The sequence below is a fragment of the Loxodonta africana genome, chromosome 3, assembly GCF_030014295.1.
Source record: "Loxodonta africana isolate mLoxAfr1 chromosome 3, mLoxAfr1.hap2, whole genome shotgun sequence".
Classification (NCBI taxonomy): Eukaryota; Metazoa; Chordata; class Mammalia; order Proboscidea; family Elephantidae; genus Loxodonta; species Loxodonta africana.
Window position 1 is genome coordinate 106,071,682 of NC_087344.1, and position 26,157 is coordinate 106,097,838.

General features: G+C 42.0%; 1 protein-coding gene across 4 annotated transcripts; it reads left to right on the forward strand.

The window, feature by feature from the left end:
• Positions 1-4,637: 4,637 nt before the first annotated feature.
• On the forward strand, positions 4,638-24,383 carry LEPROT (leptin receptor overlapping transcript). 4 transcript variants are annotated; one of them, XR_010321414.1, is made up of 6 exons: positions 4,638-4,973; positions 8,988-9,505; positions 10,551-10,626; positions 17,619-17,676; positions 18,612-18,776; positions 19,613-19,723. XR_010321414.1 is itself a non-coding variant. In XM_064282101.1 (5 exons), exons 3-5 carry the CDS (start codon positions 10,598-10,600, stop codon positions 22,127-22,129), a joined length of 333 nt encoding a protein of 110 aa, XP_064138171.1. In that variant the 5' UTR covers positions 4,917-4,973; positions 8,988-9,505; positions 10,551-10,597; the 3' UTR covers positions 22,130-24,383. The 4 variants fall into 4 exon arrangements, 3 of the variants coding, with proteins under 3 accessions (XP_064138170.1, XP_064138169.1, XP_064138171.1); XM_064282101.1 differs by lacking the exons at positions 17,619-17,676; positions 18,612-18,776 and adding an exon at positions 22,013-24,383 and having other exon boundaries at positions 4,917-4,973; positions 19,613-19,799; XM_064282100.1 differs by lacking the exons at positions 18,612-18,776; positions 19,613-19,723 and having other exon boundaries at positions 4,652-4,973; positions 17,619-17,967.
• Positions 24,384-26,157: the final 1,774 nt, after the last annotated feature.

Consider the following 26,157-nt stretch of genomic DNA (forward strand, 5'->3'; position numbering starts at 1 on the left):
CTTTCTCATTCATGTTTGTAGATATTGTGTGAATGACAGTATATAACGATAATAATTAAAAGGATCTTATGTGGATGTCATGTACATTTTGAAATGATAGAACTCTATTAGCTTTGTATCACATTTGGATAATTCATCAGAGTTCACAGTTTAACACATCATCAAATAAATGCTATATAATTAGCAATGAGAAAGAATCTTACCTAACTTAAATTTGGGGATTTTTGCCCATATTTCTTTTCCAGATACATTATAATTCTGGACCCTTATTTATTGCAAAACTCTTAACATATGCAGACCAACAGGTTTTTGCATTCCTTTTAAATAACTGGTTGTGACAGAGCTAGTTGTTGGTCAGAGTCGCTGTTTCATTCATATTTATTGTAATATATTTTTTGTTTTATAAATATGTTACACACAACAAAATGTGATTGGTGTAAAATATTTGTAATGTATATTAAAAGGCTCAAAAATATTTGCAGAAACTTAAATTATTTTCATACTTGTAGGACTATGGTAAGAAGCTTGAATTATACCTTCCCATGTGATTCTCTTTTCAGGAAAGTTGTGAGGAAAGAACATGAGAAGCATGTAATACATTTGCACAGAAATGTAACCTGACAGGATTTCTAGATTTATACTTTAACCACCTGTATTGCCCCCACCCACATACATAGGCACACTTTGGTGATCTTGAATATTGTTTCAAAAGAATCAGCATAGAAATCCTGGCCTCCTAGCTAGAATATAGATTGATTTTTCAGAGTTCATTTGTATGCTAAGGCAGAGGGCTTGACTCTGGGAGTATGGGACCTTGTCTTAGAAACAAAGTTCCAGATAGTTTGTTCTTTAAGGACAGAAGCAGTATGTTCATTTGGAAAGAAGTGTGACAAAACAAAAGCATTTGAACCATCACTGTACTGTCTACATCTGAAAAAATGCTCAAAGTTGGATCCTCTTGCCACTACTGAAGCACCATTGTGTCAGGAATGCAAGGAACAAAAATTGAACTCCATAAACAGTTATCACAGCAACATGACAGTTTCCCTGCTGGAAATACCTAACAGGGAATGTAGGTCAAGTGAAGAGGTTTTGATTGTGCTAAAGAAACAATGGGGCTTGCCCTTCAATGTTATGTAAATTTGCCCTCTTTTGAAACAATTGAGCCAAAAAACAAAAACAAAAACCCAAACCCATTGCCATGGAGTCCATTCCCACTGATAGTGACCCTATAGAATCTAGTAGAACTGCCCCATAGAGTTTCCAAGGCATACCTGGTGGATTCAAACTGCCGACCTTTTGGGTAGCAGCTGTAGCTCTTAACCACTATGCTACCAAGACCGCTACTGGCAACAAATTCTTGATCACAATCACCTTCACTTGCTGCAGGTACAGCTTTTAAATCATTGAAAAGGCTTCAGGCATTTCCTTGCACTATCCAAATTAAAACCCATTGCCATCCAGTTGATTCCGACTCAGAGCCGTAGCCAAGCACTTTAACCACTGTGCCACCGGGGCTCCTCCTTGCACTAACCAAAAAAAAAAAAACACCAAACCCGTTGCCCCTGGTGAGTTCGAACTACCAACATTTTGGCTAGCACCATAGCTCTCAACCACTGTGCCATATGCAGCATATGAATATGAACCATATGCACCTGTTCCAACTTACCTACTTATCTATAAATTCATCTTAAATATGCAGGAACTGGTTTCTTTTGTAACCCGAGGACTGCCTGTAAAACCTAGCTCATTTTTTTTTTTTTTTTTCATAGTGCAAGAGAATTCAGTGCAAGGAGAGAATATAAAGTTTATCCTAAGAAGTCTGCTCTAGTCCCAGGCAGTGTGATGGAGGTCATGAATCTTGTATGTCCAAGTAACACACTGATGGCAAGTCCAGGATAGGGTTCAGTGCATAAGGTTTAACTTTCTGGTTTTGGTGACATGCGGAATGAGGAAGTGGAAAAATAATTTTCCAGGGTAACATCTGGCAAGAGGAAAACAGGTTGATGTTTAAAGCCTCTGGGAAGATAAAATGGCTAACTTTTTCTTTTCTGTGTTTGGGAAACTACAAAGGACATCTGGTTCGGGCAGGACACTTGTTGGAGACAAATACTGTCTCTCTCTTTTTCTGATTCCAGACACTACCCCGGGGCAAGTACCTCATCTTTTTGCTTCTCACAGTCATCTGGTAAGAAGCCTAAGGCACTCAAACCAAAACTGTGCCTCTGAGTGATGTCAGTTTTTGCCAGATTCCCCTCTGCAAGACTGGCTTCAGGCTGACCTGGAAAGCTCCAGATGACTTTGCAGAGACACACTAGGTTGATAATGGGAGGAGATATTAGGAGATTTAACCCCATAAAAAATCCTCACGATTGAGGAAAAGTGTTACTTCCTCGTGAGACTAGCTGAGCACTAGAGTTAAGGGAGCTGAAAAGTACAGGCTTTCAGGGTTTGGCTGATGTGCAGTGTTCCCCTGCGTGCTTTAACGGGTATTAGGAAGGATATGATACTAAAAACAGGGAAGCTCTCAATGATCATGAATAGATTGTAGACTACAAACTAAAAGAGTACAGTGAAGTCCTGGATCTTTGGGGGTCTGCAGTGAGCCAGGTATTAGCAACAAAATGTTTTTAGTAAGTGTACCATACCATTTATCTCTGATGAGAAATGAGAGGAGCTAGAAAAATAAATTCAGAGGTAAGTAAGCATTTTTTGAGACAATAAAATGCTCAGTGTGTGGCTTTGAAGAAGTAAACTGAGTGGGGATCCTGAAAGGGGGCAGTGATGAGAATTCTCCTTCTCAGGTAGTCAGGAGAACCTGGGTTCCCACAGACTCCTTTCTCTTTCAGTCTTGTTGAAAACGGAGAAAAAGCATTAGAAGAGGGCCCTCGCAGCACCTTCAGGGCTAGGATGAGGGGGAAGGTGGCCTGTAACCCAACCTCCTCCAAAGAGTTGTGTGGATCAGGCTAGTCCTACCCTTTCTGAGTCTCTTTCCACATGGTAAAAATAAGCAATGTCATGATAAACGGAGAAAATATTGTTGTCAAGGATTTTATTTTACTTGGATCCACAATCAATGCCCATGGAAGCAGTAGCCAAGAAATCAAACCATGTATATTGCTTTGGGCAAATCTGCTGTAAAAGACCTCTTCAAAGTTTTGAAAAGCAAAAATGTCACTTTGAGGACTAAAGGGTGCATTACCCAAACCATGGTATTTTCGGTTGCCTCATGAACAATGAATGGGAAATCCTAGTGGCATAGTAGTTAAGAGCTACAGCTGCTAATCAAAAGGCCGGCAGTTCGAATCCGCCAGGAGCTCCTTGGAAACTCTATGGGGCAGTTCTACTCTGTCCTATAAGGTTGCTCTAAGTCGGAATTGACTTGACAGCAACGACTTTGGTTTTCTGGACAATGAAGAAAGACTGAAGAATTGATGCCTTTGAATTATAGTGTTGACAAACAATATTGAATATACCCATGGACTACCAGAAGAACAAACAAATCTGTCTTGAAAGAAGTACAGCCAGAATGCTCCTTAGAAGCGAGGATGATGAGAGTCTCACGTTTGGACACGGTATCAGAAGGGCCTAGGACCTGGAGAAGGATATCATGCTTGGTAGAGGGTCAGCGGCAGAGGAAGACCCTCAAGGAGTTGGAAGACAGTGGCTGCAACAATGGGCTCAAAACTAGCAATGATCGTGAGGATGGCCAGGACTGGGCAGTGTTTTGCTCTATTGTACACAGGGTCACTATGAGTTGGAACTGATTAGACAGCACCTAACAACAGCAACAACTTCCAGATTGTGTCCAAGAGAGAATTCTCCGTCCCTGTAATGAAAGTAAGTACAAAATGGCCCCATTCAGCCTAAACCGGCATCAGTTAACTACAGACTTTGCGGTAAAAAGAAAAGCTATTTGTTTAAAGGTGGCGGAAAGCGTAGGCCTTAGTCTCTACAAATACAGCAGGGGATGAAGAAGGGACTGTCTCCCCGAGGCCTAGTTCTCTGGTTCCCGCATGCCCACTTCTCCCAAAGCCACGGCTACGTAATCGCAGACAGGCACACAAACCAGGGTAATGCTGGTTAGTATATGGATGTCCCTTCCTCCCTTACTGACTCTAACTTTCTCCCTTTACTCGCCTCCTCCCTCTCCCCTGGCCGTATTTGTTGGTCTCCACTCCTAAGCAGGGTTTCCAGGTAGTCAGGCCTCGCGGTGCTCCGCCCAGGCCTCGGCCAAGCGGGGTCCGTCTGGGCCTGAGGACACAGCGGTCGGGAGGAGCAGAGTTTCCAGCCCACCGACTTGCAGAGTGAGCCGTGGGGCGAGTTCGCAGACTACCAGGAGGACTCAAGACAAAGGGTGACATAAGGCGAGCTCCAGTTTACGGAGCAGACCTAGGATCGGATTCATCCGGGGTGGGGCAGACTCCGGGAGCAGGGGCGGGCTCGGGATGAGAGGAGGCGGAGCTCGGGGTGGCAGGGGCGGGGCCATGCGTGGGGCGGGGGTAAGCGGGCGGGGCTATGTGGGCGGGGCAGGAGTGTGCGCGCAAGGGGGCGGGGCTATGAGGGCAGGTGTAGGAGCTGCGTGCAGGGGGAGAGGCTATGCGTCACTGGGACAGGATTTGTGTGGGGTGGGGACGTGGCTGTGCGTGGCAGGGGTAGGATTCTGCGTGTAAGGAAGAGGGCTATGCGTGGCGGAGTAAGGATTTTTGTGTGGGGGACGGGACTGTGCGTGGCGGGGGCAGGGTTATGTGTGTAGGGGCGGGGCCATCGGTGGCAGGGGCAGGATTCTGCGTGGCGGAGGCGGGATCGGGCCGGAGGGGACGGGGCTCTACGTGATGGAGGCGGGCTCTGGGCCTGTGGAGGAGGAATTCTGGACCGGCGGGGGTGGGGTTCTGTGTGGCTGCGGCCGGGGCCGTGGTAGGAAGCCGGAAGCAGTCGCGGCCCCAGCTCAGGAGACATGGCGGGCATTAAAGGTACATCGGCGGCCCCGGTCCGGTAGTTCTGCTGTGGGGTCGCCCCTATGCTCCAGGCTGAGCCTGGAGCTGCGCCTCCGGCGCCCCAGCGGGGAACGGCCGCCCCCCAGGCTCGCCCCTCTTCCTGCCTTTCTGGGCGGGGTGGTGCCACCGGCTTCACTTACTCCTTGGGGTGCGAGTGGAGGAGAGTCTGGGGTGGAACCTCAGCTCTTTTTTTGTAGGACCACTGGCCTTCACGCTTGCACCCAGCGTCTTTCCGCGCCGTGCAGGCGGAGGCCTCACGCGGAGCCTTGTCCCCCGGGAGATCCGGGCTACGCTGGGAGCCTCACCTTCCCGGCTGCGGCTCAGGACCTCGGAGCACCCCTCCCCCTGCCGGCTGCCGGGTTTCTGAACAAGGTTTCCACTTCCCGATTTGTCCGCCTAAGCCTCTCCTCCGTTTTCCTGCCTCGCAGCAAAATTTCCCATTTCTTTCAGAGAAGCCTTTTGTTCTTTCTCCAGTGTTCTTTTCACTGGGGAGCTTAATTCTTATGTTCCTAGTGATTTTTCCAATTGGGCAGAGTTGACTGCGGGCGGGTGTCAATAGAAAACGCCCAGAAATGCTGTGGTTTTCGTAATTGTGGAGACTATATAGGAGGATCTTAGCACTATTTTCTTCAATGCTTTCTCCATTTATGGACAAAGAAAGTAGTGTTTGTGCAATACGTGTTTTTGAGTGGGACATTTGATTAAAAGGGGGTACCAAGAACACCCTGTGGCGAAGTGGTGAAGAGCTCAGGCTGCTAACCCAAAAGTCCGCAGTTCGAATCCACCAGTCGCTCCTCGAAAACTCTCTGGGGAAGTTCTGCTCTTTTCTGTAAAAAAAATAGGACACAACAAATGCACCGCTTCCCTTATCTTCTTGACTTGAGAGGAAGGAGGGAAGGCTGCATAGAGAGAGGTTATCAGAAGTATTTTAGTAGGAAGCCTTTAAGTTTCTAATCTCGTGAATAGAATAGTATAACTTGTTTCCATGTTGGAGTTCTTATCCTCCCCGAAATTTGTACCAAAAGATCTCTCTTAACCAGTATTCACTACGAGTATGTTTACTGTATATGTGTATGTTCACTATGAAATTGTATCTGAGAGAGTGAGCTGTTAGCAGCAGATACGTTTTGTTATTATTTCTGGCTGAGTTTTAAATTAACTATTTTTTTTTATCAATTTATTAAACATGGTTTATTTGAACTGTGTCCAGTGTGTACTGTGTCCATTTGGAGCCAAGGAAAAACAGATAACAAGTAGTATTTAAGTACTACAGTGTTTAGTCATAACCAGAAACTTCTAAATAACAATGTTTAAATGTGAACATGTTAGAAATTGTGACATAATAAAAAGTAAGATAGGATATGAAATAGAAAAGGAATAAGGGGAGGAGGCATTTTGCAGTTAACTCCATTTAGCTTTTATTGAGGGACTGCTGCATGCCTGAGACATAAGAAAAATGTAAATGGGAAGTTATTGTGGGCTGCAGCTGGAAACAATTATATTATTGTGTAAGTGTCTAAAGTATATTCAGGTACAGTGGGAGCACAAATGGAATTACTTAACCTTGCTCCAGGGAAGAGGAGGACTTTGTTCACAGAAGCGGCATGCTTGAACTGAATCAAAAAGGGCCAATAAGTGTTTCACCTTATTCAGGAAAGCAGATATACTCCAGGTAGAGAGAACAACATGTGACATGGGAGGGGGTCGGGGAAGGAGGCATGAAAGAGCCCATCTCTTCAGTTTAAACTACTTAGTAAGGCTGTACACAGGGGAAAAATGGTGAGGGTTGAAGCTGGAAAGGCAGTTGGGTCAGACCATGGTGAGCCTCAAGTGTCAGGGCAACTGGTAGAAGTGAGAGCAGCTACAAAGGTATAATGCCGGATTGATAGATTTGAAAGATCACTGTCTGATATGGAAAGAATGGACTGGAAGAGTCACACTTGTAAGCAGGTAGATTCTTGTAATAGTCCAGGCATGAGGTGCTGAAGGCCTGCTCTAGGGCAATGGCAAGAGGGTTCTAGAGAAGAGGGTCGATTTGAGTGATGTTTAGGAGCTTGAGTCACCTGGACTTGGTGACTCACTGGAAGATGGAATGCAATGATAGTGTCTGTCTTCCAAAATAGGACCTTCAAAGGGAAGAATAAATGAGATTTGGGAGGGGTGGCAGTTTTACACATGTTGAATTTGAGGTTCTTGTTGGCTATGAGTTGGAATTGACTCTATGGCAATGGATTTGGTTTTGTTTTGGCTATCGGGGCAGAGAAGTCCAGATTGAAGTTGGACGTGCAGACCTAGTTCGTAGGACTAACTCTGGGCTGGAGCATCAGATGTGGCAGGCCCTTGCGGTAACGGTAGCTTTTAGTTGAATGCAATTTCCCAGCAAGAGTGTGTGAAATGAAAAAAGAGATGGAGTTGGATTCCTGGTCAACTCCAACTTTAAAAGATGGCAGAGGATGAGATTTTGGGAGGCGGGGGAGGGGTCCTTAAAAGATCAAGAAGAACTGACCGGAGATAAAATTGTGAATTTTGAGGGACGAGTGTCTTATAACAGAAAGGTGTAGATTCTTAGCTTTGAAACGTCTTATGGAGGAGGCATAGAGGAGTGGAGAATAGAGCTTACTAGGGAGATCATCTTCTGTAATGAAAAAACATGTGGGAAGTTACTTTCCTTCCACATTGGTACGTTTTTCTGTTAACAAGTGACATGTACTAACTGGAAAAGATGTAAAAGTGACAGTCCTTTCTTTGCTCCCAGTGTCTTCCCCCAGTGGGAACCATGTTAACATTTTGGTGTATATACTTCTAGATGTGTTTTAAAAAAGCACTTTGCCATCTTCCCAGAAAACAACCTCTTAGATCCCCTCTTAGTCTCCCTAAATCTCCTCTTAAGTAAAAGGAAACAATAAAAAATGTTAATGACTAATTTTGAGCGGTATGGATTTTTTTTTTTCAGAAGAACAATTGGCAAATACAGTGTTCTATGCTTTTGATTTGTACTTGTATCAAAGAACATTGCTAAAATGAGCAGATACCTACATCAGTCAGTGTATTTATTGAGCACCTCCTTTTTGCCAGGCACTTTACATAGATTATCTCACTTAATTCCCATATACTCCCTAAGAAGGTGGCACCATTATTCCCATTTTACAGATGAGAAATCAGGTTTAAATAGATTCACTTTATACTCAAGGGCATAAAACCAAGTGGGGCAGAGTAAAGACTTAACTCGTACTTGTGACTCAGAGCTCAAGCTTTTTAACAACTGTGAAAATCTGTCTCTCAGCAGTGTGACAAGGACACATAGAGTCTACCCCTCAGAGCTTAGTGTCCAGGAGATGCAGGGAATAGATATCTTTATTTAGTGGATACTAGTTGGGAATAATTTTCTATGAAGCCATGAAAATGATCTTCAAAAACTTGAAGTATTGTGGTTTTGGGGGGCAAAGTGACCAAAGGGTATGTATTACAGGGAGGCACTTTTGGATTTAAGGAAGGAGGAGTGTCATGGATTGAGTTGTGCCCCTCCACCCCCACCCCAAAATGTGTGTGTCAACTTGGTTAGGCCATGATTTCCAGTATTGTGTGGTTGTCTTCCATTTTGTGATTGTAATTTTATGTCGAGAGGATTAGGGTGGGATTGTAACACCACCCTTCCTTACTTAGGTCATCTCCCAGATCCAAGGTAAAGGGAGTTTCCCCGGGTGTGGCCTGTACCACCTTTTATCTCTCAAGAGATGGAAGGAAAGCAAGCAGAGAGTTGGGGACCTCATACCACCAAGAAGGCAGTAGAGCGTGTCCTTTGGACCCGGGGTCCCTGCGCCTAAGAAGCTCCTCAACCAGGGAAAGATTGAGGTCAAGGAACTTCCTCCAGAGCCGACAGAGAAAGCCTTCCCCTGGAGCTGCCCCCCTGAGTTTGGGCTTGCCTATTAGACTGTAAGAGAATAAATTTCTCTTTGTTAAAGCCATCCACTTGTGGTATTTCTGTTTCAGCAACACTAGATGACCAAGACAGATTTTGGTACCGAGAGAGTGGGGTGCTGCTCTAACAGATACCTAATACGTGGAAGTGGTTTTAAAACTGAATGAATAGAGGAGCAGCAGCGACAGAGGGCCAGCAGCAACAGAGAACCTGCAGCAGCAGAGAGGAGGCAGTGAGAGAACCAACAGCAGCAGAACCAGGAGACCAGTGCCAGACAACCCTAGAGCTGACCCATGGAGTGAGAGAGCTGAGTGCCTGTGCCCAGGAGGCTTCCTGGCAGAGTAGGGTGCCTCCTGGCACTTATGGGTGGAGCTAGGCTTGCTGACCCAAGGAGCGAGAAAGCTGAGTACCTGTGCGCAGGAGGCTTCCCGGGAGTGGGGTGCTTCCGGGCACTTATTGGTGGAGCTACAGAGTTTTGGAACACTTGCCCCAGCCGGGCAGATGCGGGCGTGAGGCTCCAGGAGCCAAGAAACCAGGAAGCAGAAGCTGAAGAGACAACACAAGAAGCCAAGCTGCTTCAGTCTCAAAGGTATGGCCATGACCTCAGGGATCTCAAAGGGTAGAGCCATGGCCTCTGATGTTTCTAAGGTTGAAGTTGCCACTCAGATGGACTAGGAGAATGGTGCGCCTAAAGCTGAGGGAGCAGAGTTGCTCTCCCAGTGGGCCTGGAAGGCGGAGCTGAAGCCCAGGGCCCGAGGGGCCTCCACTCAGAATCTGAAGACTGTGGCCAAGACCTAGAGTCTGGAGGGCAGGGCCATTGTGTAAATAGTCTCAGAGAACAGAGGATTATTTTCATAGCTTTGCGGGCTAATGTAATGTGTTCTGCTGACTTGCTTTGTGCCTGTTATCCCTTCTTTCCCTCCAGTTTTTCCCATTTGTAATGGAAATGTCTAGCTTGTGCTTGTTCTGCCATTGTACCTTTGGAAGCAGATAACTTATATTCTAGATTTCAGAAATAAAGAGGAATTTTTGTATTTGGAGTTAAGACTTTTGCTATGATATGATGAGATGAATATGTTTTACATATTGCAAGGATGTGATTTTTGGGGAGCCAGAGGGTGGAATGTAATAAATTTGGGCTTTCAACATTTAGAAACTGTCAGAGTGAAATGGCCTGCCTTAGGCAGTGGTGAGTTTCTCTTCCCTGAGGTTGTTCAGACTAAGCTGGTTGGCCTGTTTTATGACAAATACAGAGGAAATTCATACCTTAGATAGAGGTTTGGTGTTTAGATGCTCGAGATCTTTCTCTACCATATGATTTTAAAGTGGTGGGCATAGGCAGTCGTTTGCTGGTCAAATGTCGCATCAGCTAATGAAATAAATTATAGTGGTTAAGAGTTATGCTTACTAACCAAAAGGTCGGTAGTTTGAATCCACCAACTGCGTTTTGGAAACCCTGTGAGGCATTCTGCTCTGTCCTGTAGGGTCCCTATGAGTCGGAATTGACAGCAATGGGGGTTTGCTTAAATTTGAAACCTTTAACTCTTTTTTTACTTAAAACTTTTTTATTGAGATATGATTCACATAACGTGAAACTGGGATCAGCGTTTAACTCTTCATTTTATTTTTCACAGCTCTTGTGGCATTATCCTTCAGTGGGGCAATTGGGTTGACTTTTCTTATGCTGGGATGTGCTTTAGAGGATTATGGGTAAGTTACCATTTCAAAAAGAACTATTTTCTTTTTGTGCTTTGTTAATATTTGTATGACTGTTAGAGAGTTTGGTCAATTTAGCATGAAGTTCTAAGCAAATAAGTTTGTAAAGCCCAAATTTTGAACTCAGTCCCATGATGGGTCAGTTGGCTTTGTGCAGAGGAAAGCTCTTTTTAAAATGGATTTATTCATTTAATAAACAATTTTTATTAAATTTTAATAAAGCAGAGTGGCTGGTGGATTTGAATTGCCAACCCTTCGGTTAGCAGTCAAGTGCCACCGGGGTTCCTTAAGAGGATTTTAGGCAGCTGGAAAGCTATATACTAAGGTTTAGAGACATGAGAGTAAATAGACTGTTCAGGAAAGCACATATGGTTCCTTGTGATAGAGCAGGAGTGGCAGGAGAAGGGGTCAGCCAAGGATCAAGGATGTAGAGTCAATCCTTTTGGGCTCTATATGCCCTGTGAAGGACACTAGACTTTTTTCTTCAGGCAATAGGGGCTGGGGAAGAATCTTGAGAATGGGGTTGACAGGAAGCCTGTGAGGGGTAGGGAGGGGGGAGTGGCGAGGGGTTATGTTAAGATGGTCATTCTGGCCAAAACTAGATAGGAAAGTGCTTAGGCTGCACTCAGGGAGAATGGTGAGTATTATCATAAACCAAGCAAAATTTCGTGCCATGGCAGTAGGAATGGAAAGAAAGAGGAGAGAGAAACAAAGAGAGGAGGTAAACTCAGCAGGTTTTGTTAATAATTGTCAAGGGTCTAGAAGCAGGGAGAGGTTCCACAAGTCTTCCAGGTGACTTGCTAGAGCAACTAGACAGAAGGTGAGGCCATTAGCTGCAACTGCAGCTAGTTATCATGACATTGATAAATTCAAATATGTTGTCCCAATCCTGGCCAACTACCGCAGAAATTGTTTAGACACCAGAGGACCCAAATATTAGCAATAAATTATATTTGTCCAGGACTCTCATAGATAATACCTTATTCTAGCTTTAGGGATGTAAGTTATCATCCTCATTTCTGTCTAGGAAACCAAAATCCAGAGTATTTAAATACTTACCTAAATTATAGACAGTAAATGTCAGAGATGGAAATGGAACTCATGTCTTCTTACTCCCTTGACTAGAGATTTTTTCCATTCCAACTGACTCTAAACTCAGGTGTGTAGATTCTCAGTGATATACTGTATCTCTGTTAGGTAAGAGAATGACCCTTTACTGCTACTAAAAAGAAATTCATTTTATATCTCAATTATGGTGACCCAGGATTATCATCTATATCAGTGGTTGGGAAACTAGGGCCTGTAGGCCTAATCCTGCCCCCAGCCTGTTTTTGTAATTAAAATTTTATTGGAAAACAGCCATGATCATTTTGTTTACATAATGTCTGTGGCCTAGTAAACCCTATTGGGAAGTTCCACTGTCATGGAGCCCTAATGGCACATTGGTTGAGAGCTCAGCTGCTAACCAAAAGGTTAGCAGTTCATATCCACCAGTCTCTCCTTGGAAACCCTATGGGGCAGTTCTCCTCTGTCCTATAGGGTCGCTATGAGGCAGAATGGACTCAACGGCAATAGGTTTGTTTTTGGTTTGGTACTCTGTCATACCACCACTCATCTGTCAGTTTGTCATACTGTGGTGGCTTGTGTGTTGCTGTGATGCTGGAAGCCATAGCCACTGGTATTTCACATACCAGCAGGGTCACTCATGGTGGAAAAGTTTCAGTGGACCTTTCAGACTAAGACAGAGACTAGGGAGAAGGATCTGGCGGTCTACTGCTGAAAAATTAGCCAGTGAAAAACTAATGAATAGCAGCAGAACATTGTCTCATATAGTGCCGGAAGAGCTGCCTCCTCAAAGGGGAGTCAGCCTTAATGATGTGTGTGGATGGAGTAAAGCTTTTGGGGCCTTCATTTGCTGTTGTGACATGAATCAAAATGAGAAGAAGCAGCTGCAAACATTCACTAGTAATCGAGACGTGGAATGTACAAAATACGAATCTAGGAAAATTGGAAGTTGTCAAAAATGAAATGGAACACTCGAAGAGCGATATCCTAGGCCTGAACGAGCTGAAATGGACTACTATTGGCCATTTCGAATTGGACAATCATATGGCCTACTCTGTCAGAATTTTAAAAAACAGTTGCAGCAGTACATTGACAGGGAACTGCCAGAAATTCAAGCCTGATTCAGAAGAGAATGTGGAATGAGGAATATCACTGTTGACGTCAGGTAGATCTTGACTGAAAGCAGAGAATACCAGAAAGATGTTTATTTATGTTTTATTGACTATGCGAAAGCATTTGACTGTGTGGATCATAACACATTATGGATAATGTTGCAAACAATGGAAATTCCAAAACACTTAATTGTGCCCATGAGGAACCAGTATATAGACCAAGAGGCAGTTGTTTGAACAGAACAAGGGGATAGATATTGTGTGGTTTAAAATCAGGAAAGGTGTACATCAGGGTTGTATCCTTTCACCATACTCATTTAATTTTTACACTGAACAAATAATCTGAGAAGCTGGACTGTATCAAGAAGAATATGGCATCAGGATTGGAGGAAGATGCATTAACAACCTGCGAAGTGCAGATGACAAAACCTTGCTTGCTGAAACTGAAGAGGCCTTGAGGCACTTACTGATGAAGCTCAAAGACCACAGCCTTCAGTATGAATTGCACTTGAACATAAAGAAAACAAAACTACTCACAACTGGACTAGTAAGCAACATCATGATAAACAGAGAAAATATTGAAGTTGCGAAGGATTTCGTTTTACTTGGATCCACAGTCAATGCCCATGAAAGCAGCAGCCAAGAAATCAAACAATGTATTGCATTGGGCAAAAGACCTCTTTAAAGTGTTGAAAAGCAAAGATGTCACTTTGAGGACTAAGGTTTGCCTGCCCCAAGCCATGGTATTTTCAGTCATCTCATATGCATGTGAAAACTAGACAGTGAATAAGGAAGACCGAAGAAGAATTGACGAATTTGGATTATGGTGTTGGTGAAGAATATTACATATACCATGGACTGCCAGAAGAATGAACAAATCTGTCTTGGAAGAAGTATGACCAGAATGCTCCTTAGAAGGGAAGATGGCGAGACCTCGTCTCACATACTTTGGAGGTGTTATCAGGAGGGAACAGTCCCTGGAGAAGGACATCATGTTTGGTAAAGTAGAGCGTCAATGAAAAAGAGGAAAACCCCCAATGAGATTGATTGACACAGTGGCTACAACAGTGGGTGCAAACATAACAATTGTGAGGGTGGCGCAGGACTGGACAGTGTTTCATTCTGTTGTGTATGGGGTTGCTATAAGTTAGAACTGACTGGACGGCACCTAACAACAACAGCGCTCTGTCATACAGGGTCACTCTGAGTCGGTATTGACTCAGTGGCACACGACAACAATAACATGGCTGCTTTGGGGCTACAACCGCAAAGTTGAATAGTTGAGATGGAAACCATGTAGTTTATAAAGCCTAAAATATTACTGTCCTTTTACAGAGAAAGTTTTCCAACCCTCAACTTACATATTTACTGAATATTTAATATTCCTCTAGTTTGAAGGAAATCCTGGTGGCATAATGGTTAAGAGCCACGGCTGCTAACCAAAAGCTCGGCAGTTCGAATCTACCAGGCGCTCCCTGGAAACCCTCTGGGGCAGTTCTACTCTGTCCTATAAGGTTATGAGTCGGAATTGACTCGACGGCAACAGGTTTTTTTTTTTTTCTAGATTAAAATTAGGAATCCAAAGTCAATAATTCTACCCTGAGTCCCCTTGATGAATGGCACTTTCCCTCTTGCTCTTTAGATGACATCCTGCCCTCCCACATCTGTGGCTGAAATGGGCAAATTTCACCACATTATCCCCACTCCTGCTGAGAGTCTGTGGCTGTCTTTGTGGATCTGTGTTTATCACAGTATTGTGGTGATACGTATTATCATGGCATGTGTATGTGTGTGTGTGTGTGTGTGTATATATATATATACACACACAGAATGTATGTAGTTGTTGTTAGGTGCCCTCGAGTTGGTTCTGACTCACAGCGACCCTGTGCACAACAGAATGAAACACTGCCCAGTCCTGCACCATTCTCACAGTAGTGCTATGCTTGCACCCATTGTTGCAGCTACCGTGTCAACCATCTGGTTGAGGGTCTTCCTCTTTTTCCCTGACTGTGTATTCTACCAAGCATGATGTCTCCAGAGACTGATCCCTCCTGATAACATGTCCAAAGTATGTGAGACATTGTCTCCCTATCCTTGCTTCTAAGGAGCATTCTGGCTGTACTTCCAAGACAGACTTGTTCGTTCTTTTGGCAGTCCATGATAATTCAGTATTCTTTGCTTGGTTAAGTGCTACAGCTGTTAACCCAAGGGTCGGCAGTTTGAATCCACCAGGCACTTGGAAACTCTACGGGGCAGTTCTACTCTGTCCTATAGGGTCGCTTTGAGTCCGAATCGACTCAACGGCACTGGGTTTTGCTAACACCACAATTCAAAGGTGTCAGTTCTTCTTTGGTCTTCCTTATTCATAGTCCAGCTTTCTCATGTATATGAAGTGATTGAAAACATCATGGCTTAGATCAGGCACACCTTAGTCCTCAAGGTGACATCTTTGCTTTTCAAAACTCTAAAGAGGTTTTTTGCAGCTGATTTGCCCAGTGCAACACGTCTTTTGGTTTCTTGACTGCTGCTTCCATGGGTGTTGATTGTGGATCCAAGTAAAATGAAATCCTTGACAACCTCAATCTTTTCTCCGTTTATCATGATGTTGCTTATTGATCCAGTTGTGAGGATTTTTGTTTTCTTTATGTTGAGGTGTAATCCATACTGAAGGCTGTGGTCTTTGGTCTTCATCAGTAAGTGCTTCAAGTCCTCTTCACTTTCAGCAAGCAAGGTTGTGTCATCTGCATAATACAGGTTGTTAATGAGTCTTTCTCGAATCCCGAAGCCTCATTCTTCTTCATATAGTCCAGCTTCTCAGATTGTTTGTTCAGCATACAGATTGAATAGGTATGGTGAAAGGATACAACCCTGACACATACCTTTCCTAACTTTAAACCATGCGGTATCCCCTTGTTCTGTTTGAATGTATGCCTCTTGATACATGTACAGATTTCTCATGTGTACAATTAAGTGTTCTGGAATCCCCATTCTCCGAAATGTTATTCATAATTTGTTATGATCGACACAGTTGAATGCCTTTGCGTAGTCAATAACACACAGGTAAATATCTTTCTGGTATTCTTTGCTTTCAGCCAGGATCCATTTTACATCAGCACTGATATCCCTCCCCGGTTCCACATCCTCTTCTAAATCTGGGTTGAATTTCTGGCAGGTCACTGTTGATGTATTGTTGCAGCTGCTTTTGATTGATCATCAGCAAAATTTTGCTTGCATGTGATATGATATTGTTCAATAATTTCCACATTCCGTCAGATCACTTTTCTTGGGAATAGGCATAAACATGGATGTTTTCCAGTCGGTTGGCCAGGTAGCTGTCTTCCAAATTTCTTGGCATAGAAGAGTGAGCACTTCCAGTGCTGCATCCATTTGTTGAAACATTTCAGTTGGTATTCTGTCGGTTCTCAGAGGCTTGTTTTTCTTCAGTGCCTTCAGTGCAGCTTGGATGTCTTCTTCCTTCAGTACCATTGGTTCCTGTTCATATGTTACCTCGTTAAATGGTTGAAGTCTACCAGTTGTTTTTGGTATAGTGACTCTGTGTATTCCTTTCATCTTCTTTTGATGCTTCCCGTGTTGTTTAGTATTTTCCCTCTAGAATCCTTGAGTATTGGAACTCGAGGCTTGAATTTTTTCTTAGTTCTTTCAGCTTGAGAAATGCTGAGTGTGTTTTTCCCTTTTGGTTTTCTATCTCCAGCTGTTTGCACATGTCATCATAATACTTTGTTTTGTCTTCTTGGGCCGCCCTTTAAAGTCTTCTGTTCAGCTTTTTTCTTTCCATCATTTTTTCCTTTTGCTTTAGTTACTCGACGTTCAAGAGCAAGTTTCAGAGTCTTTTCTGACATCCATTTAGGTCTTTTCTTTCTCTCCTACCCTTTTGATGATCTCTTACTTTCTTCATGTATGATGCCATTCCACAACTCGTCTGGTCTTTGGTCATTAGTGTTCAGTGCATCAGATCTGTTCTTGAAATGTCTCTAAATTCAGGTGAGGTATACTCAAAGTCATACTTTGGGTCTAGTGTACTTGTTCTAATTTTCTTCAGTTTTAACTTGAACTTGCATATGAGTAATGAATTGTTCGAACTGCAGTTGGTGCCTGGCATTGTTTTGACTGATGATACTGAGCTTTTCCATTGTCTCTTTCTATAGATGTAGTTGTTTTGATTCCTGTGTATTTCATCTTCTCAGGTCCATGTGTGTAGTCACCATTTATGTTGGTGAAAAAAGGTATTTGCAGTGAAGAAGCCTTTGGTCTTGAAAAATTCAGTCATGCGGTCTCTGGCATTGTTTCTATCACCAAGGCCACATTTTCCAACTACGGATCCTTCTTCATTTCCAGCTTTCACTTTCCAATTACCAGTAATTATCAGTGCATCCTGATTGCATGGTCAATCAATTTCAGACTGCAGAAGTTGGTAAAAATCTTCATCTTTGGCCTTCGTGGCTGGTATGTAAATTTGAATAATAGTGGTATTAACTGGTCTTCCTTGTAGGTGTAAGGCTATTATCCTGTCACTGACAGCGTTGTACTCAGGATAGATCTTGGAATGTTCTTTTGACAATGAATGCAACGCCATTCCTCCTCAAGTTGTCATTCCCAGTATAGTGGACGATATGATTGTCTGATTCAGAATGACCAATACCAGTCTACTTCAGCTCACTAACGTCTAGGATATCGATCTTTATGTGTTCCATTTCATTTTTGATGATTTGCAGTTTTCCTGGATGCTACTTTGTACATTCCAGGTTCCAGTTTTTAATGGATGTTTGCAGCTGTTTCTTCTCATTTTAGGTCGTGCCACATCAGCAAATGAAGATCCTGAAAGCTTGACTCCATTCACATCATTAAGGTGGACTCTACTTTGAAGAGGCAGCTCTTTCCCAGTTGCATTTTGAGTGCCTTCCAACCTGAGGGGCTAATCTTCTGGCACTATATCAGACAGTGTTCCTCTGCTATTCATATGGTTTTCACTGGCTAATTCTTTTCAGAAGTACATCGCCAGGGTCCTTCTTCCTAGTCTGTCTTAGTCTGGAAGCTCAGCTGAAACCTGTCTGTCATTTATATATAAATGAGTAGTGACTGAGCTTTTCTCCTCAAAAAATAAACATAATGTAATAAATGTCTAGCCGATGGAGAAAAAGGTGATAGATTATTTTTGAGGTATTTATAGAGCAAAGGTAATTGGGAGCCAGATGGCATTTTTTAGTAAATATGGAACATTGGTTTTAGAAGAAAACATTTTTTGTTTTGCATTGCATTATTATTTTGATCATTTATAGTAAAGATTGGAGTATACTAAAGTTTATATTAGTAAGCATATCAATTTATCATGCCTTCCATACTTAAAGCACAATGGTTAAGCACTCAGCTGCTAACCGAAAGGTTGGTGGTTCATACCCACCCAGCGGATCCACAGGAGAAAGACCTGGCAATTGCTCCCATAAAGATTACAACCTTGAAAACCCTGTGGGGCAATTTCCTACTCTGTCACATGGGATTGCTAGGAGTCAAAGAGCGACTCAGCAGCACCTAACAACATGCTTAAAATCCATCTATTATTTTGTTCATTCAGCATTTATTAATGGAGCATCTCATTATAGTGACTGGAGGTAAATGGTGATTCACCGAGACAAATCAGGTCCCTGTTCTGATAAACAAGAAAATATCGGATAGGAGTAAGTGCTGTGCAGAGTTAAAGGAGGGTAATGTACTAAGAGTGACTCGGGAGTACTTCAGAATGGCTGGTCAGGGAAAGCCACTTTTAAGGGGGACATCTCACTTTAGATTTGCAGGATAAGAAGGAGCCAACCAGTGGTACATCAGGGGAAGAGCATCGCGGGCAGAGGGCACAGCTAGTGCAAAGGCCCCAAGTCAGGAATGAGCTTGTGTTGTTTAAGGAAGAGAAAGAAGGCTGGTGTGGCCACAACGAAAATGGAAAGATGATACCAGGTGAGTGGGAGAAAGAAACATATAGGGCTTTGTAGTCCAGCGCAAGAAATTTGGGTTTTATCCTAAGAGTGATAGGAAGCCATCGAAAGTCATGGAATGTGTGCAGTCACTGAAGAGATCTTTACTGAGTTAGCATGCGCAAGCCACTGTACTGTGTTCTATAGCAAAAGCAAATACAACTGAGATAAGATTCTGCCTTTAATGAAATTACAGCTTAGTAATATTAAAAACAAGGAACCCTGGTAGCACAATGGTAAGTGCTCAGCTGCTAACTGAAATGTTGGCAGTTGGAACCCACCTAGCAGCTCTGGGGGAGAAAGACCTGGCAATCTGCTTCCATAAAGGTTAAAAAAAGCCCAGGGCTGTCGGGTCGATTCCGACTCACAGTGACCCCATAGGACAGAGTAGAAATGCCCCATAGAGTTTCCAAGGAGCGCCTGGCGGATTTGAACTGCTGACCCTTTGGTTAGCAGCTGTAGAACTTAACCACTACCCCACCGGGGTTTCCGCATAAAGATTACGGCCTAGAAAACCCTGTGGTAAGTTCTACTCTGTCATAGAGGGTCACCATGAGTCGAAATCAACAACAATACAAAGAGTAATAAAGTGTCTTGATTAGGCGTTGTGCAGTTGTTTCTTTACACAATATAAAGTACCTACAGATTAATGAACCAGTCATTTTTAAATTATTATTACTTATATGGTCATGGTAAAAATCATATTATATACTAATACTAACAGTTGAACAAGTAAATTTTTGACATGGTTTAAACACAATAGTGTGTCTTTCGTTACTGTAACTTTTTTGGTGTTTTTTTTCTGGGTCCCCCTGACAGCGTGTACTGGCCCTTGTTCGTCCTGATATTTCACGTCATTTCCCCCATTCCTCACTTTATTGCCAAGAGAGCAACATATGACTCTGATGCAACAAGTAGTGCCTGTCGGGAACTGGCGTATTTCTTCACTACTGGAATTGTTGTTTCTGCCTTTGGATTTCCTGTTATTCTTGCTCGTGTGGCCGTGGTAAGTTTTGTTTTCTATTGTTTGGCCAGATTGTCCCTGAGTTTACTTCAGAGACCTGCATTCGGGTCCTCAGTTTCATTTTCATTGCTTATACTTTGTATTCAAAACCAGACCTCTTTTTAGTGTCTCTGTTTCGCCTTTTCAGATCTGTCTGTTGTGGCCATGTCTTGTGACCGTGTTTTCAGAATGCCTTCTCTGTTTCTCTTACAGCCTTTAGCCAGACCATGCCCTTTCTTGCGTTTTCTACTTTAAGCAGTTCTCTAGAATTGTTCTTATATCCCTGCCTCCTAAATCTTAGGACAGTCCACGGAGATGACAATAGTAATGTATTGTTAGTTATAAAGTGAAGATGGTATCAGATTCTTCTTCTGCAAATAGACTCATGTACTCAGTTCTCAACTCAGTAATAAGCACATATTGAGGGACAACTATGTAGATACTAGAAGATACAGTGAATGAGATGACATACTTTTAGATCCAATGTAAAAATTTTCTTTTCATCTCCAAAAAGCACTTTATAGGTATAATTTATGCAGTTCTGTGATGCTTACTCTCTCACCTAATATTTGCTTTTATTTCTCCCCCTCTAGACTACATTCTGTTTTAGTTTCGTGAAACTCGTTTGGTGTGTTGAATATTAGATATGCACAAGTCTTGCTTATTCACTCAATAAATATTTTTGAAACATCTACTATTTGCATGACCCCATGAATAAGAGCACAGGAACTAGCATGAGTTAAATACAGGCAGTCCCCGGCTTACTAATGCGTTCTGTTTCTCTCTTTAAGTCGAATTTACACGTAAATAGAGACAGGTATGGTTCCTGTATACTGTCAGTTAGTCAAATGTTTGTCTTAGTATATAGTATAGAGTGTACCTTTATGTGCATAAAAAAATTAAACACTTTAAGATATTCTAAAATATTTTTCAAATAGTAACACAGTATAATAATAATGTTTTAATGCGTGTTGCAAAATAGTGCCTGTTTGTTATTACAAACCATTGTGTGTACCTCGAATTTTTAATATAATAGGCATTTGGGGGGTTGGCTTGTAACTACTTAAGTTGGACGTTAGTAACCAGGACTGCCTCTATACTGTAAACATACTATTGTATGATAATTGAAATAGGATCAGAATGCCATAGGAGCACGAGGAGGGATATTCCAACTGGCATTTGATCTGGGCCTCTAATGTAGGGAAGGTTATTATAAGCAATGATGCCCAAGTTAGAAAATGCAATTTGTAGAATAAAGAGTAATCCGGTACATTATGTTAATGGTGGTAGAATAATTTGGGAAAGGATAGAATTATTGCACAATTTGAAGAATGTACTCAGTGTCACTGAATTATACATGTAGAAATTTTTGAATTGGTGTATGTTTTGTTGTGTGTATTTTCCTCACAATTAAAAAGAAAAAAGAGTGGTCCAGTAAGATGCAGCAAAAAGGGAGTACTTGAGATTGAGGCTAGAAAAGTTGGTAAAGCCTGATTGGGAACAGTTTTGAATACCATGTCAGTTTGAACTTGACCTAGATCAATAAAGAACTGTTGAATGTTCTTGATTAGAAGATTTCCATGACCTTATTTTTCTTGTGCTGTAACCAGCACTTGTTAAATTTTACTGCAAGTGTTTTGTTTTTCTCTTTCAAAACTGCATCATGTTGTGTGAAGAAACTTTCATTGGTGTTTCTATTCGTTAAATAAAAACAAAAAATGCTCACTAGAGGGTGCTCTCACCTCCAACTATGCCTCTAAAAAATCAATCTGCCAAACAAAAGACTGCTTTCATTTGTATGCAGATTATTGTTTAAAATTTTTTCTTGCCTAGAAACAAACAAACCGGTAAGCCTTCAATTCCTATTTGCCATAAAATGGGGCAATTCGTGCAGAACTTTCAGTACCCAGTATTTTAACTGGACCACTTGTAATCTTGCTACAAGTATTGAGGCAGTCATTATCTACTAAAAACAAGTAAAGAAAGATGTTTAATGGGGAACATGATAAGGATGGTACTAGACTTAATTAATAACCATCACGGAAGTAATTAGACTAATTACTGAATAGTTATATGTATCTCGCCTATTACATTATTAAGCCTTTTAGCAGCTTTATGTAATATTTCCTTGGATGTTTTTAATGCAGAAAATAAGATTTGCAACTAGCGCAATAAGAAGAGAGTGAAGAGTTAACTCTTGTTTTCTTGTGTTTCAGATCAAATGGGGAGCTTGTGGCCTTGTGCTGGCAGGCAATGCAGTCATTTTCCTTACGATTCAAGGCTTTTTCCTTGTATTTGGAAGAGGAGATGATTTTAGCTGGGAGCAGTGGTAGCACTTTTTCTGATATAATGCATTGAATTTCTTATAATTCATATTCTATATATATGTGTACACACATGGCATCTTACTATGAAATTTAATATGCTGTTTTTTGATACCTTTATATCGTGTTCATTTTAAAGAGGACTAAATGTGTAAAAGATAAGTTTTATTCCCAGAAAATAAAACCAATGCCATTGAGTCAATTCCAACTCATAGAGACCCTATAGGATAGAGTAGAACTGCCCCGTAGGGTTTCCAAGGCTGTAATCTTTACGGAAGCAGACTGCCACATCTTTCTCCCTTGGAGCGGCTTATGGGCTCAAACTGCCGACCTTTTGGTTAGCAGCCGAGCGCTTAACTGGTCTACCACCAGGGCTTTTTCCCAGCAAATAGACCTTCTACTTACTTGAAGTGAATTATGTTACTGTATTTTTTTTACAAGTAATGTGCCCACACATACAATGCTCAACATAAACCCATTGCTGTCAAGTTGATTCCAACTCATAGCAACCCTATAGGAGGACAGAGTGGAACTGCCCCATAGAGTTTCCAAGTGGTGCGTGGTGGATTTGAATGGCTGACTTTTTGGTTAGCAGCTGTAACAATTAACCACTATACCATTAGGGTTTCCGTGCTTAGCATAAAAAAAAAAAAAAAAAAAACCCAGTGCCATCCAGTGAATTCTGACTCATAGCGACCCTATAGGACAGAGTAGAACTGCCTCAAAGAGTTTATAAGGAGCGCCTGGCAGATTCGAACTGCTGACCTCTTGGTTAGCAGCTGTAGCACTTAAACACTACGCCACCAGGGTTTCCAAGCTTAGCGTAGTGTGCTTAAGGGGTTTGTGCGGTTGGTAAAAAAATGTATAACGTGAGTTATTTGCATGAAAATATGGTACTTATTTGCCCATTCATAAGTCACTGTGGTCTCTGAAAGTGCATTAACCTAGCGTGTGGTAGGCGGCTGCTCACTTAAGCAGTACATCTATACTTTTTGTCTGAGGATGTGCTTGGCTGGGCAGGTAACACTGGAGCAGGTCTTAGTTCTGTTTAGCACTTCCAAGATATGTTTATGGCCCAGAAAGACAGAAGTGGCCCTTGCTGTCTGCTGTAGACTCTTGCTTCTCAAAGGTGCCGTCCATGGACCAAGAGCATTGGCATCTCCTAGGAGCTTATTGGAAATGCAGAATCTGAGGCCCCATCTCGGACCACTGCATGTTGATGAGATCCCAGGTGAATCGTAAGCACAGTAAAGTTTAAGAAGCTCTGTGATAAAGGAGTTGTCCCTAGGTGACTCAGACTGTTAAGCACTTGGCTACTCTCCAAAAGATTGGTAGTTCAAATTCACCCAGATATGCCTTGGAAGAAATGCCTGGCAATTTACTTTGAACGATCACAGCCATTGAAAACCCTTGTGGAGCACAGTTCTACTCTTACACACATGGGGTCACCATGAGTCAAATTGATGGCAACTGGTTTGAATTTTTGGTATCATAGAGGACCATACTCTGGTATTTGCCAGATGTTCGAACATATAACATGGTCTCTTCCTCAAAATTGTGAAAAGGGTTCTAAGTAAGGAATACATACGCCGTCTGAAAGGAGTGGCTGTTTTCACAGTGCAGGGGACGGGGCCAGGGTGACCAGAGACAGCGCCAGTGGAATGCGGGGCAGGGAGGAGGAGCTGGAACCTGTCCCTGCTTCTGCAAGAACAGGGAAGAATAGATAGATATGTAATATTATGTGATTTTACTATTTAATCTGGTACTCCTCCCTAGTTCCTTCTCTGATCCACCCCTCCTGATTTCACAGCAGTTCTGATGCACCCTTACTTCTTAATGACTCTGGCTTCTTCCAGTGGAGACATGGGAGCCAAGTAGGCAAGCAGAGGGTGAACTGCTTCATTTTATCTACATATTGGTATACTCCTTGTCTTTCACGTCCTGTAGGAGTTTTATTTTTTATAACTTTATGCCACCTTTAAATGAATCGTTGGGAATACATTTCATGTTGAACCCTGTGATCACAGTTTTTCTAGCTCAGCTAACTTTTTGTCCAAGACCTATCGAGGAAAGGAAATATGGGAAATAGAGCCACGTGATCGGAATGATCAGTGGTTTTTAAACATTACCAGTGTATGATAACTGGCATACATGCAAAACACTTACAGACCTTGAGGTTTGCAGTCTGAATAATTAATTAACTCAGCCTTCGTATTCCGGTATGATGCTGGGACCAGGAAAAGATAAATGCAGTACCTAAAAAGGTAATGTGTAAAGTGATTTTTTTGTCCTGCTATGTGATTGTATGTTTTTAGTGTCCTATTGGTTTTTTTTTTTATGTATGTATAGATTTAAGTGGTTATTTCCAGTATTTATATTAGAAAAATCATATGGATACTTTATGATTTTTTAACTGTCATTTTTGATAATAACACTGACACTGTATTGTAATAAATTTCACTTTTAACACAGATGAAAGGTTTAATTTTAGAAGTCTTTATTCTGATGTATTCTTGCTTAGAAAAATAACAATGAGAATTTCTTGGTATTTTGAAATGGGCAGTTTTGAGCAATAACCTGTTCTGCAATAGAATAATAGCAATTAACTTTTTAAGGTATAATTTTGAATGATGTTTGAATTGGTTTGTAATAGCTTTTTCTTGCCCTAAGATGGCAACAGTGATTAGTTTATATTCCCTTTTGTAAAAGTGTCCTTGTTGCTTACACATATTTCAGATAACCAAGATAGCCTTAATCTATAGCCTTAAAGTAATAGCTCTTGTGTTTGCAGAATGATATGAAGTCCTTGCATACAGAATACTTGTAGCTATTCCCTAGCAATGGAATCGCTTATTGAAGTGGTAGATTATTGAATTTGCTGTGTGTCTGTAAAGAGACATTTATTCAGCAGTGCCTAAGTATCATTTAACTAATAACTGCCAGTAGGAAAATACTGCCGTGTTTAAATGTACAGTACACAAGTTTCAACTTGATGACACAAATGTTGGACTTTTTTTTTTTAAGTTCATTTTTACTATATATATTAGAATATACTTTGGAGATTCAAAGCATATTGATCACATTATAAAACTTGAAGAATTGCACACAGGTAGATAATCTCCACTTTATGAAGGGATTCTCTGTCATGTTTTCAGATAACTGGTTTACAGGCAAACTTTGAAACACTTTTCCCACAGAAACACTATTATGAATTGTTGATTGAGTTCTCAGGCCAAGCTTCTAGAGCAGGCTAAACCCTCATATAGCTGACCTGTACTTCTCAAGATACCTGCCTGAGTTTTTGGTCATGGGAACAGGGTAGTGTGAACAGTTTGGAGATAGAAGAAAGCAATTTTCCGTTTCTTTTCCGAAGAACAAGGTCTTTAACACCGTTTCACTTCAATTTTTGCATCACCTTCCACTTTAAGGAATCCGTGGTCGTCAAAAACAGGTTCATACCCACCCCGGGGCACCTCAGAAGGAGTCCTGGCAATCTACTTTAGAAAAATCCGCCATTGTAAACTCTATGGAAAAGAGTTCTACTCTGACACACATGGGGTCGGCATGAGTCAGAATTGACTCCATGGCAACTGGTTCACTTCCTGATGCCCTACCTAGCTCATGTGTCCTTAGGGTCTGCATACATTCCTGTGAGTTTTGCTCTCCTTCTTTTCCAGCTGAGCCCTCCCTCCTAGCCTGCCTCACCGTCCGAGGTTCTTCATATTCTAAAATTTTACTACTCTCACCAATCAGTTTTTCTTAGTACAGCTGATATCATCTGGTGTTAAGAAAAAAGTGATCTTATAAAACTTCTTCCCAGGAAAGAATGAATGACTGGTGATCATCTTACCCATGTGTGAAACTCCTCATTGACCACCTGCAGTGTGCAATTAACACAGAGTGCTCCAGCTGCATTTTTATGAGACTGCCTCAACTCAAATGACTTACAGAAATGTGGCAATGTTTCAAAGTGAAAAAAATCCCATTAGTTTATAGAAGGATATTAACATTTTGAGATCACATCTCACGTCTTCCTC

Excerpts from the sequence above, each read along its gene's own strand:
- LEPROT (XM_064282099.1), top strand. Across the intron at positions 10,627-19,612 it reads TGTGCTTTAGAGGATTATGG|CGTGTACTGGCCCTTGTTCG; the intron begins GTAAGTTACCAT and ends TCCCCCTGACAG. Across the intron at positions 19,800-22,012 it reads TTCTTGCTCGTGTGGCCGTG|ATCAAATGGGGAGCTTGTGG; the intron begins GTAAGTTTTGTT and ends CTTGTGTTTCAG.